General features: G+C 34.7%; 1 protein-coding gene across 1 annotated transcript in view; it reads right to left on the reverse strand.

Moving 5' to 3' along the window:
• The window catches only part of LOC108701836 (low-density lipoprotein receptor-related protein 1B), a 676036-nt gene that overhangs the window by 81572 nt on the left and 579465 nt on the right, over positions 1–14999 (reverse strand). The window contains exons 56-62 of the mRNA XM_041576281.1: positions 13795–13978; positions 12093–12178; positions 10740–10862; positions 8979–9160; positions 6646–6845; positions 1629–1817; positions 505–653 (exon numbers count right to left, since the gene is read on the reverse strand). Coding sequence (XP_041432215.1) covers positions 505–653; positions 1629–1817; positions 6646–6845; positions 8979–9160; positions 10740–10862; positions 12093–12178; positions 13795–13978 — 1113 coding nt within the window. The remainder of the gene's footprint in view (positions 1–504; positions 654–1628; positions 1818–6645; positions 6846–8978; positions 9161–10739; positions 10863–12092; positions 12179–13794; positions 13979–14999) is intronic.

Consider the following 14999-nt stretch of genomic DNA (forward strand, 5'->3'; position numbering starts at 1 on the left):
TTAGCGCATCGGTTCACAAAGGCTATAGCTGGCAGTACATTTGAAGATTCCTTTTGTCTAGTTGGGTGTCCATAGAAGTGGATCTGACGTGAAGCTTCTGATTCAAGCACCTTCTATTCTTGTCAAAGATAAGGAAATCCAGATTAATGTTAGGGATATGTGCAGTGGGGAGCTCTAGAATGTATACATGTGGTAATTTGTATGGCTCAGATAGCATCATGATTTTGACCCATTTCATAGGCTAATAATGTTCAGTCATTTTGATCAGTTATACAAATTATTAGCAGGCATATGGGCCCTTTAAGAAACACGTAATTATATTCTGTCAGCAATTCCTCAATCAAGTGTACAATGACTTTCAGAGTAAAGGTACCTTTTGTAGGAATGGGAATATATTTATATATAATACTTGTCATTTTGCAATCCTTTTTTGCTCCTTTTTTTCTACATTTGTATTACTGCATTTGTATTTCCTGCTGACATTAGTCTCGATGTTTTACATACCTGACTAGCAGTGCAGTTTGACAAGCAGGTCTTCTTATCTTCTGCGAGATAGAAATTAGTGGGGCAGGCACATGTGTGTGATTTGTGCGGTGACAACAGGCATAAGTGACTGCAGTCCCCATTGTAACTTTTACAGGGATGGTCAGGCACTGCAAAAACAAATGTTGGACATGTCATATTTCTTCATTTTCTAACATACAGATAACTGAAACATTTATTAACAGTTTTAACCAGAGGAATAACCTAATAAAAAGTATACAAAACATTTTATGGCATGGACAGGAAACTACTCATTAATATAATGGTAACTGTGATGTTGCTATAACAGAATCATGCTAACACAGTTCATAAAATGTCATTTATGAATCTATGAACCAAATCAGAATGCATACAAATGAGGTTACATCTCATCATTGCTTAAAATGGGAGATCAGAGTGGAGCACTATAAACAATTACAGATGAAAATAGCTGAAAGCATATTTTATACAACAATGTGTGTGCTAAAGTATATTGTATAAACATTGAATAAAACCCCTTTCCTTCATTTTGTTCCCTTATTTACATTGTGATTTAAGACAGAAATGTATCTCTGTTAAGACTGCTATCATAGCATTAAGTATCATATTTATACACTATTTAAGGTGCTATGTGCCGCAACTGTAATTAAACTTGATCACTTCTTTTTATACAACCACTAACATATTTACAAAAAAACCTTGAATCAGAAAAAAGTGATGATATTACTACGTGAAAAAAAAAAACTTGATTGCTCCATTTATTTTAAAAAGTAGACTTAAAATTGCTATAGTACGTCATAAGCTCTAAACATCTCAAAAATGTGAGCTTTTAAAAACCTGAATTAGAAGGTATTAGAATTTTGGACTGCAATTTTCTCTAATCTTGGCAACAACTCAGGTATGAATTATAATACTTTTGTCCCTTAAAATCTAAGGTTGTTATGTAGTATTTAACAAGATTTACAAAAATCTAGTCAACTGTTGTCTACAGTTAGAAAAACTTACTGGTTGTATTATTGGTTGCTAGGACTAGGTGTTTGCACTCAACCACAAAAGTTACCTACATAAGAGTAATGCCAAGTAAAGTAATGAACAACAATAGTCACCATCAGGTTGTCTGTATGCATGATAAATTTCAATGTCTGATATAGCATGCCAAGAGTTAATCAGTGATGCCTTGTTCTCGCCAGATGTTTTATGGACACGGTTAAGTGACTTCATTTTTCCATCTGTCCAGTAGATGTAGTCTTCAAACAATGTTAATGCAATCACCCCTTGAACATCTTGATTAGGGACTGTAAAAAGAGATGTTAAGATTAATGTTCTCCATTGAGAGGCTTTTAGCTAAACTATTTAATACCGAATAGACAGACCTATGCAACTGCTGCAAAACCTGTATTGAGTGGCTCTGTGTGTTCTTTATTAACAGTTAAGAGGATCCAAAGATTGAATGCACAATATCAAATTGCTCAGTTACTTCAGGCCTACCACTAAAAAGAAAATGTAAGCATTTTAGCTAACTAGAATCTCACCTGCCTCACCATTCTCAAAACAAATGGCATTTGACATTTGACATTTATATTTTGGACTCATTATCATAATTACAGTTGAAACAAAAGTTTTTGTTACCTTTAAAAGTGACAGTTGGATTGATATACCTTTTTAATAAATTCTGTGACTCAAGATTTCACATTAATCAGACACTCTAAAGGCTCATCCTTATAGATGATAATAACTGGGCCAGTGGAAGAAAGCTGAGTTCCCAGCTAGAGACAAAAATGCACAAAATAGGAATTTTGAACCTAGTCCTTCAAAATGGTGTTGTTCTTGAATCACCCTATCAAGAACCAACAATGAAGAGGTGCACTAAGACCCCTCTGAGTATGGGATTCAGGAAAAATGCCCTCTTGAACATGGTATGGAAAATGTGTTGCAGATGGCGAATCCACAATTCTGGTGAAAAAATTCACTCATCACTTAACACAACACTGTTTAGTGGAAGGATGATAATACCAAGTATTATAAGTAACCTTACACCAAGTTTTTTTATTAAGACTTTAGGTTAAACCAAAGGTTTCTTCTCAAAGAATTAGCATTCAGCAGGATACTCTACTTATCTGATAATGCAATCTTACATTTATCAAACAACATGGTACGTTGCAGTTCAGTTGTTATTCAAATACTCCAGTAAAACCTATTTTAGTATTCACAGTGAGGCTTAAACATTACAAACATATCAATTTAAGAATATGTACCCAAATGAAAAGGCTCCATGGTACATTCTCTCTTACTTTTAGCAAGATGCTATTGTTCAACTGTACTTCTTTACATAACATAAAAAAGTCTGAAGGACATGAAGCTTTAGGACATTTAAAGAGTAATTTAAAATTTAGAGTTTAGAACTATTTTAGATAAGAACTTGATGATTATCACATTAAAATATGTGTGTGTCAATTGCAGGAGCTGTTACTTCCCTGCACTGAACTTCAATCTATTAAAAAAAGAGATAAAGAACCACTGTGTAACTTATTTAAAACGTAATGAAAAAATGTGATCTTTCTTCTTGCAGCACTCTTGTTCCCTAAACATGCAGTAAAAAATTAGTTACCACGTCATTAGTGATGGGCAAATAAATTTGCATCGAATTACCATGTTTCAGCGCAGCCGAATAAATTCACAAAACTCTCGAAAATTCACCGTTTGGATGCTCATCTGAAAAGTCGCTTGCGTCAAAACCACCATGTATCAACACTATTCAGATGCCCATTGACTTTAACGCCGGCATTGGTTTATAGCAATCTAGGTTATCCAGTTCAGTCAAAACAAAAACATGGCAGTATATGCTGACATAAAGACATGATGGGTTATTTACAATTGCTCCCACAAATAAGGGTGCTCTAAAATAGACACAATGGATAGCACATTGTGATTCTGTGATTTCACATAGTTGCCACTATGTCTAGTCTGCCTCTTTTGATGAATGGTGAGCAACGTTGCCTATTGACACTGGGGAAGCTACAGCTACAGCCATCCTAGACCAGGTAGTAGCTTCAAGTAGATCCCCACAACTGGAGCCTCACCCAGGGCACCAGAACCAGTACCAATTTAATTGGACTCAAATGACATTTCAAATGTTCTTTCCAGAAGTGGTGCAACCACCACCACACCACAAATGTGACTGCAATTATGGCACACAATACACAACTCAGAGCGTAACCACACTTACACTATAACCATGGGTGAAAAAACTTTATTATAGCTCAAAAAACATTGTGATTTGTGTCTGAATTTGGTCTTTGCACACTGCACATGTGTTCATAAATGAAGTACATGCTCAAGCCAATAATACAATATTTGTTAATTTTAAATATAAGTAATATAAGCAGCGAAGCAAATGTTGGAAGATATTAAAAGAAAATTACAGATGCCGAGAAAGTCAAAGCCAACTATCTCTACACCTTCCATAACTTGGCCATCTCACACTTTCTGTCTGCATTATCAGTGTCTCTACAATCTGAAAGTGATAACTTTGGCATGGTGAGCCAACAACTGCAGCTGAATTATACATTTGAGGCAGTAGGCAAAGTAAGAGAAGGCACAGGCACTATGTGCTACTACATTACAAATTATTAATTACCTCCTCTTTTACCTGTGTGAAGCCCTATCCTGTTTGCAAGACCTATACTGATTGTAATATAGTTTTTTTTCTCAAGTAAGAAGGTGGCTTAAAATCTTTAGCCCAATGCCAAAATGGGATGAAGAAAAATTTAAAGATATTCTGATAGAAGAAATAAAAATGTATTTGGAGATTTACTATTTGCACAACTGTATACTGTAGGTGCAGTCACAAGCAAAAAGAAAAAAAAAATTGAACAGTGTAACCATGCCATGTTCCTAAACGCAACACAAAAATATATTAATATTTAGAAATATACATTAAGTCTGGTCAGCTAAGGACCAAAAACATATTTTATGCTAAAAATAACAACCCACCAGACATAAAAATTAAAACAAATGTAAAGCCAGTATCCATTAACCCAGAAAACCTTATAATTGTTAGTGCTGACTTTCAGCCAGTGTATGCTCTGTGATCATCATCTTAGCTGTCAAGACGTTTGGAACAGACAGTAGAATTCAATGCTTTTTTGGCTGAAAAATATTTCTATGGAAACCTAATTTCACTTTGCAGCTGCCATTAGGTTTTTATTATGTTGTTAGCAGTAGGACATTTCTATCAGTATAATGTAATAACCCATAAAATACATAACAGTGTGTGTGTCAAGAAATGTATCGCCGAAGTTATAGCTTGTCTTAGGATCCATGATTCCTCATAAATAACAGATTGCTGTGTATCATGGTAATCTCTGGATATTTCTCAACCATGACAATACATCAAACCTTTGTGATACAATTAACTTGTCTTACACTACAATTACGGGAAATAATCAGCAAATGTATACATGTATGTTTCTGTGTGACGTTATACTGAATTACAGTAGATTAATTTTAGGTAGCAATAAATGCAAAATCCGAAAATCCACAGCTAATATAAAGTTTAGATCTAAAACAAGGTTCCACATCTAATAAAACAAAATAAACGGGAGCATGTAACTTATGTGATACTACAAAGGATCTTTTGAGGTGGTGCTCCAAATGCTAATTGAATATTTGAATGGGGTAGATAGTGATTCTACTATTGTTAAATATAATTAACCTATTATCTGGTACCTGATGAGAAAATCCCCAAAACGATAGTTTACAGAATATATTATATATATTAGATGCAATGTGAGCGAAGGTACCAATGATCAATAACTAGAAAGAAGCACATAATAACATAAGTTTACTTTTGATTAGAACTAAGAGTTATTTCTCTTTTCTTATCAATCTGGTCCAATAAGTAACGAATACTCAAGTTTATTCTGAGAACTAGTTTAATGCTACTAGGTAGGAATTTAGCTCTTGTCGCTGACTAAAAGGCTCATTTACTATGTGTAGAATGCAAAAAATGCACCATGCAACTTGTGTGACAAGTGCATGTTAAATGAGCACTTTGCATTTTGTGCTCTCACACTTGCATCCAGGTCATCAGAAAATAACCCCCACCATTTTTAATAAATATATTTCTGAGTGACCATTAATAGCAGAGTTTTTTAATTAATCAGACTTACACCAACAAATACAGAAGATGATGTAGCTAAGTTAATTTCTGTATTGCCACAACTCAAACCAAGGTAAGACTGGTCCTTGCCAATCCAAGCTCTTCACAAGCCAGTCTTAGGCTGAATTAACTTGGCTAACTACCTTGCATTTGATCGTTGTTATTCGAAATGATAGTATATGGTGATGCTTAGGCAGAAAACCAGGGAGCAAGAGCAGCACTTAAGTATTGGATAAACGGGAGTGCACGCGATTCTTTTCTAAAGAATGTCTGCAGATAAAAGTCTATCTGGTCTTATTTGTTATTTCTATGGATGTGTAGAAGTGGGGCAATGCAGCAGCATTTGTAACTCCTTGTTAGTGTATACTTGACCAGCCATCTCACTAATTATTTTTCTTCTCCTTTTTAGACTACAATAAAATATCTTAAATACAGAATTCTACAAATGGTACAGCATTTGAAATCATTTAATTGCATCTTGATATGAACATCAAAAACAATTAAACTCTTAATGATTAATTTGCCAAAAGCATTTAAATCAGTTCCATTTGAGTAAATTCATTAGTAATTTATAGAATGTGTATACTACATAAAGTGCCAGGAGAAAAATCCACAGAATATACTGACAATTGGTTGGAATTACAAATAAATGAAAAAAAAAAACATTAACACTGTTCACACACAAGATGCAAATACAAAGCTCCAGCTAAGAAATAAATCCACGGTTTATCTCTGTTCAACATCTGCAAATGAAATATTTCTTGGCTATAGCGGTCCTATTTATTTGAAAGTCTAAATGTGCATAGAGAAGTATGAATGACATTTGACTACTGTTTATATCACCAGATATTGTAGGATATATATATGACATGCATGTGACACATATTACTTCATAGTAATACATTTAACAAACAAACAAAAAGAGCAATAAAATAATACCATATTGAAAATTCCAAACCTACCTTTGTGCCGGTTAAAGCCATTCATGTCTGAAAATTCAATATGGTTTGCATTGGCCCAATAGATTCTTTTGTTAACATAGTCTATTGTTAGAGCCATTGGCCTGGAAATCATTGTTTCTATGACAACGCTTTGATTGGTGCCATCCATACCTACTCGGCCAATGTGGGGATATTCACAGCAATCAATCCAATACAAATACCTATGTAGAACCAATAAACAGTGTGTTTACATAAGCATTATCACAGACCTACAAGGAGATATACAAAGCTTAGGCTTGCCATGCTTCTTATTTCAAATTTTACACCATGCTATTAAAAATGCATTAGTTTGTTATGGACACCAAAACCTTTTCAATTTTCAGAAAATACTTTTTGACTGAATTATATTCTGTGCCTGCCTTAAAGGAGACACTGACATAAAAAAAATATAAGGTTCTCATTCGTAGCATAAAACCATAATATTTTGTCAAGAAGTTTTTCATTTGCAGTTTGCAATTCCTTTTCCTGAAACTTGCTGGTTGCACCTATCTCTGCATGCAATACAGGTTCTGCCTAAATACAGGCATTACAGCACAGCAGTACAGGACAAGAAAGAGAAAAATATTGCATCCTCTGGTACATAGCTAGTAGCATTTAAAATGCATAAGCCAGGAGCTTACTGGTGGTCAATTACAAAGAGTGGGGGTAGATGTGTAAGAGCACTAACGGGAGCAAGAGCACATTGGTCTGGCTGACCTTTGCACATCATAATGATTAAAAATATGCATCATAAGGGGCAAACCACTTTATTAGGGGGTGCAGGGCAGGTTAATAGTCACAGGGCCCAGTTGTAGCCTACAATTTCTGCCACACCCTAATGTTTGAGTCTGAATGATGTGCAAGTCAGTAGATTTATAGTTAGTGGGAGAATGCCTCTTCCCACCGGCCCCTCAACAGTGCTGCCAAATGCAAGCAGCATTGTATTCATTAGTGTAACACAGGTCTCTGTGACTTGAAGGGCAAAGACCCGAGACATTATATACTTTTATATATACTGCCTTCCTAATATTAAATAACCATTTCTGCCTCCTTATTGTAGACATTGGGTACAGTAAATCACTGCACATCAGTGTAGCTTAGGAAAGTAACAGCCATTAACACAAGCCCCCCCCCTCAATGAATACAGTGCTACTTGCATTTTGCAGCTCTTAGTTCATGAGGGATGGCACATTTGCATCTTCTTCCTGCCCCTTAACTTGTGCATTATTTAGAAGCACAACTTAGGGAACATTAGCAGGTGCAGTCTGCAACTGGCATATGTACAGGCAATAAGAACAGGACTGCCTGCTGGCCACTAATGCTGCACTCTGCACATGTTGCCTGCATTTTTATTGTAGACCAATTATAGTTATTAATATTATATTACTTATTACTATCACCACTGTAGTTAGTCTATATAGTAGGTAGGATTTCTAAATATTTTCATGCTTGATATTTTTTTTCTCAATTTTCATTAAAATGTGCGAATAGTTTTTTCCATTCTGGGCATCTATATCTCAAACCAAATTGTAAGTATTAAGTATCTTTACATCTCTTTTATATCATATCCTACCGAATCTTCCTAAAAACTGCTGGTATGTCAAATGCTTAAAATAGTTTACTTACCTCATATTAATAACTCCACAAAGGAGATCCCCACAAACTGTAAACTCTCTTTATACAATACTACATGAAGAAGTACTGTAGTCTTTTTCAGAGCAACAATGATATACCTGGATGTAGTGCAACCTAGCAACCTAGAGACTAGACTAGAGAGATATTAACTGTAAGCCAGCTCTGCCTACCTAACTTCATTTCCTTTTTTTACTGTATCTTCTCTTACTATATTGAAAACCACATACAACTACAAATGCAATGGTGGAAGCAAACTACACACAATTTACTAGGGTGCATTTACCAAGTGGAAGGCAAAGTACAACTTGCAAAAAACAAGTTCAATTTGCATTTTTGGCACTTTACACCCTGCATTCCACTCCCTTTAAATTGTTGCAAGTCTCTGAGCTGGATTTTGGAATGCAGAGACCTGCGGTCAGCCCCCACCCCTGCGATAATCCTTTGCTGCCTGCATTAGTCAGCACTGTATTCATGAGGGGAGGCAAGTAAGTATCCCCCATCCTAACACATACTTACCCCCCTAAGGCCCCTGTTTTGTACCTTGCATTAGATTTTTTTTTTATCCAACAGTGCTCTCTGCATGACTATTAAAGAGTCTGCTCTTACTCTTACATTTCCCTCTGTGGTCTTAATTTTGTCATCATTTTTTTTAAATGACTGTGTGGAGATATTTACAATACCCTGTTTGTGGATCCAGTGACAGATCTCTTGGAAACTTGATCTTTTTGCTGACGAGAATAGTAGGATACAAGCCATTGAGTTTTGAGACTTCAATGACCCTTTTCTCTGTATCAAACCAATAAAGGTTTTTTCCAATCCAGTCAACAGCTAGTGCATTTGGGATAGCAGTGTTATGTACTACCTGTATGGAAATAAATAGAATAAATACAATCACAGACTAAAGCCTTAATTACTGTTAATTTGTTTTATATGACTTTGGATATATAAAACTTTATGGTACTAACATGTCTGGGAAATTGTACAATCAGGAGTTCAGCAGTAAATATAGATTTAAATATAAATGTTCACCAGGATAAAGCCCATTTGGTTTGATACAAAATCAAAGCAACTCATCTTTACACTTTGGAGCTTATTAACTAAAGCATGAGTTTTGGCTGCCATAATCAGTGTCAGACTGGGCAGGTGGGATACCGAGCCGGTGGGATACCGGGCCAGACCCCCTCTCCCGATGCTTGTTTTCTTTTTTTAAAAAAAAGATTTTCCATGATGCGTAGCACCATGGGTGCATGCACGCCAAAGAGGGAGCCGTTTGTGCATGCGCACCGAGGTGCCCCGTGTGCACATGCACGCCAAGGAGACGCCGCATGGCATGTCAAAGTAGGGGGACAAGGGGGAATGAGGGAGTGTAGGGGGGCCCTGAACTGCAGTCCCCGTGGGCCCCAGGCCCCCCAGTCTAACCCTTGCCATAATAACCTAAACATAATATTCCAAAACAACCAAGATATCTTTTTTTTGTCAAAACAGCTGAAATATAACATGCTCATTCTCAACTGATTTCTATAAACTTCTTGATAAAAAGCAAGGATCTCCAACATCCCACTGTTCAGTTGTGAGAGAAGAACTATACACCTAATTAGCCTATTCTCGGTTGCCATGATCTTTCTTTAATAAAATTGGTGCTAAGAGTATAAAGAGTTTATTGTGTCAGCTAGAGAAGGGCTATTATATACACACATTTACAATAAATATATATATATATATATATATATATATATATATATATATATATATATATATATATATATATATATATATATTCAATATACAAATAATTTGGGGGTTGTGGGAGCAATCTAAAGGCTAAATTATATTTATGTATAATGGAAGTGCTACTTACAATGCACTTCCCTGGTCCCCTATCCAGTAGGGCGATGATATATATATATATATATATATATATATATATATATATATATATATATATATATATCATAAAATGAAAATATATCAAGGGTCAAATCAATTATCTTCAGACCAGCACTCCCTTTAAAAACTTGGTAATTTTATTATTGCGTAGTATCAAATACCCGACGTTTCGGTCCACATTTGGACCTTTTTCAAGGTATATATTTATATATATATATTTTTTTTTTTTGTACCAAACGACTTCAAATTGATTGTAGGAGGTCCCCCATAGGCTAAAACAGCAATTTGGCAGGTTTTAGATCGCAAATAGTCAAATTTAAATTCTTAAAGGGAAATTACATGATAAATTACAAAATTCATATTTCTAATTTTTTCAAAACTCAAATTGAATATGGACTATTCCCTAGTTGAATTACACTAAAACAAACTCAAAATTCAAATTTAAAAATTAAAATTTTCAATTCAACCCTTGATAAATCTGTCCCTTAATGTTAACATAATTTGAATTTGTGAGAATTTGTATTTGTATATAATTTGTATTTGTAAGAAATTACCTTTACATCACTTCCATTCACAAACATTCTGTTTACACGGCTGCCATTTGATCTGCTGGAATCAATCCAATAAATTACCTCTTCTCTGTAATCAAAGTCCATTGCTATTACATTGTTCAGTCCCTAACAACAAAATACAGTTATTCTCATAATGTTGTCATGCTTCAGATTCTATAATTGCTTTGACGAAACATTCACAATAGATTTGCATTATTTAACTAAATGAAGGCACTGAAATTGTATCTATTATTACAATTGCTGCAATTTGTCAAAGAAAAAAGAAGATTAAACTAATTACACAGAAGTAAAATCTTTTTTTTTTTTTTTTATAATTCAGTGATTACAGTTAAGTATAGTTAATGCAAGATTTAAGGGGTATGAGTGTATTATTTTTACAATAGTTGAGTCACACAATTCACAAAGGAACAAAACAGCAGTGTAGCTAGCCTTTATGAGTGGTTTACATAAATATGATAAAAATAACAAATATAGTGAAAATAAAATAGATATACACAGCGACCAATTTCTCTTCCTTGTTCTGTCCAGGCTTTGTTTGGACAGGAAAAGGCTTTGAATGCTATAAAAAATATTGAGTATCTTTCAAATATTTGAGTGTGGGAGTGAGTATATGCCTATACACCTTTTTCATTCTGCTGTTCATACTGTATATTAGCACAGACATTGTAAATTAAAATGTTAATCTTTCCACAGTGACACAAAGTTAAAATAATTCTCGAGGATATTTAACTGAATATTATAAAGGTTCAGCTTCCCTTGTCTTGTTCTGTATTCTTTCTCTGTATTTTAAGGAGAATATAAAGCTTACATAAAACTCTCCTATTGAGTTTCTTGACGGTTTAAAGTAGGCTGCCCAAACACATCACAGTTCCAAATCGATTTTCCAGTTAGAATCCTGCCTACAAGAATTGTGCCAGTGATTTTGCTATTATCTATGTTATCTAACACATTGTCTTGCTGATATTACACTGTAATCAAACATGAGAATGGTGTATATAAAGAGGTTATGTTGGTAAAGAAATATGATGGATGCCTTTAGCAATAATTGTATGTAGAATAACAGACATCCAGGTATGCACATCGCAGGTAGAGAAATAACTTTGCTTAAGGAATTGAACCCTTATGTTGCAGGTTTACAGCAGAAAATATAATTCTTAATATAGTAAGCACAAATACGTTTTCTTTAACCCTTGCTTACAGACTTTATTAAGAGTTATGTCTGCAACATTTGTGCAATCATGGCTTAAGTACAAATATTAGTCCAAAGATGAAAAAACATCTCAGTTACTTTAATGGATGACACAACAGTTGCAAATATATCATAAAATGCCTGACCTGTTTTAGCATTGTATAGTTGAATCCATCAGTGCTCATTTTTCTGATTTCATGGTGATCAGCAAGAAGCAAGAAAGGGTCTTCCTCTAAACTCAAACAAACCATTACATTTCACTTAACACTTTAAAATAAAATCTTGGACTTTTACACACACACACATATTTGTATATAAATATATATATCCACAGTACCAGCACGCATTACTAGTTCGAGGCCAGTGGTGCACGATCAAAATTGTAGATAGTAGAAGGAGAACCAGCACACACTGTAATCATTTAAAGTGAAGTCTTTATTTGCACAACGTGTCGGATTGACATGTAACACGTTGTGCAAATAAAGACTTCACTTTAAATGATTACAGTGTGTGCTGGTTCTCCTTCTACTATATATATATATATATATATATATATATATATATATATATATATATATATATATATATATATATATATATATATATATATATATATATATATATATATATATATATATAAAGCAATGGTGCACTCCATAGACTCCGGTGCCAGCACTGGTTATTTGCAATAATAGAAAGAAAGCTTGCAGCACTCACAGGGTTTATGTTGCAAAACACAAAAAAGGTTTATTTAGCCTCAACGTTTTGATCCCCCACAGGGAACTTCATCAGGAGCAGTATACAGACAAACAAACAGACCCACCCATCACCGTCACCAAACATAAACATAAAGGAGGTGAGACAAAAGGACATTATTGCTTAGTTCAGCATGTTAGACACATTCCTAGTCTACTAATACATCCCTCCTTTTAAAGGAGAATACAGGGTTTTTTTCAGTACCTTCTGGCCTGTTCATTAGACTCTGCCTGATAGCTGTTGTGACCACCAGTCATCTCATGCCTCACAATAAGCAGATACTACTCCTTGCAACTTCAGCACACCAGTTAATGCTGTTACCCAGCATTTGGGCTCCAGTCCAGTTACAACTGACCAGCTAACTTATCATGTAGTATCTGTACGTGAGTCCTTCTAATCCTCAGCTCATGCTTAATAATAATAGATATTATGAACTGTAGAAAAGTGACCCATATAATATCTAGTATAGTTATAAGTTGCAGTGCATGGCAATGAGAAGATTAAGAGCATCTGAACATTGGAATTCATGGTGAAAGTTGGAAAAGAATGCAGTGCATACAGCCACTGAATTCTATGGTTACACATAAAGATACCCACACTGTTACTGCAATGTACAAGGGGTACAGGAATGAGACAATAATATTTAAATCAGATGCAAGTATCCACAGTTAACAATGCAGTACACTGATGAGCACACCCCAGTGTTTACCCTCTTCCCAATAGGCAAGTTTAGACTATAGGAACTGACTGGTAAACGGACACAACTGATTGTATTATTTTATAACGGAAGATAGTTAACCTATGTAAGATTGGGTGAACCCCCCCACCTAATAAAGAACTATCCATATCCAAAGAACACATAATAAAGAGCTTTTACAACAAAATCCATTGAAAATGGATCATGATTTCTATTTAAGATAGCCTTGTATTACAATTAGAGGATCAAGTCTCTCCAAGGAGCTTGCAATGAATAGAGCTGATAGGATTATTTAATAAGTACTCAAATAATAACATAATACATAACATCTCTAAATGTTTATTTTTTAGTTTGCTGCACATAATTCTGTATTCATTGCCACATCAGTGTAATACCTGAAAGAGATTTGCAGCCATTTGGATATTCAGGATGAATTTGGTATCCCTCTGCACAGAGACACTTGTAGGTTCCATAGGTATTGATGCATTGCTGGCTACAGGGGAATCCAGATAGGCATTCATCAATGTCTACACATGTTTTCCCATCATTTTTCAATCGAAATCCAGGCCAACACTTGCACTGCGGGAGGAAGAACAGAAGATGATTTAATCCCGTCAGTGCTATTGCTAGTGATAGTTCCCTATAAAATAAACCAGTAGCAATCAAACCAGCAAGTAAAACAGTGCAGTGAAATTATACTATTCAGTAAAATAAAATGGCATTTTACGCTTCCCCATGAATAATCTATAGCTTTCTAGAGAAGCCATTTTATTTAGAAATGCATGTAGATTAATGGTGTCTATATATATATATATATATATATATATATATATATATATATATATATATATATATATATATATATATATATATATATATATATATATATATAATCACTGTATCCTGGTGTTCTACAAAGACATGAACACATGATATTATGGGTGATCAATGCGGTATTACTGGAAGACATTGTGGAACTAAATGTGCTTATCAGTTTGTATGGGGAAGTCTGTTCCCACTTCCTTCTTTTGGGTGAACCATCTATATTATGCTGCTCCTCATAAGTATGTAAGGCATTGTGCCTTGGATGTTACTTTTCTCTTCACCCAGGGCAAAGTAGAAATGATGTGCCACACAATACAGAGATACTGTAAGTGGTGGGTGGGAAGGTAGGAAGCATCTCATCAGTTTTCATTTCTTTGTGAAAATTTAAAAAAGCTGGAATCCATAACTGGTTTTCTGCTAAAATGTTAATTCATTCTGGAAACGCAGCCTTTACAGTTGCAAATATTAAAGTAATTTTTGACCAAGCTATGTGATTATCAATCCTTGGGTGTGGCCTCTAATAAGAGGTTTGTAAAAATCTGATGCTACTGCAACAGCATCAATTGGCCAACAAAACAAAATCAGATACATTAACCCTACTGTAATATTGTAGAGGTTTATTTGTGTATGATATAGGATATAAGATATGCCAGAAATGCATAAATCACACATCAACATAGTAACTTTGCCCAATGATCTATGAAGGCAGCCATCTAAAAAAATAGTGGTAGTATTGGAATGGGGATAGTGGGTTTTTAGCAACATAAGTGGACAG

This window comes from Xenopus laevis, chromosome 9_10L (genome assembly GCF_017654675.1).
Source record: "Xenopus laevis strain J_2021 chromosome 9_10L, Xenopus_laevis_v10.1, whole genome shotgun sequence".
In the NCBI taxonomy this organism is placed as follows: domain Eukaryota; kingdom Metazoa; phylum Chordata; class Amphibia; order Anura; family Pipidae; genus Xenopus; species Xenopus laevis.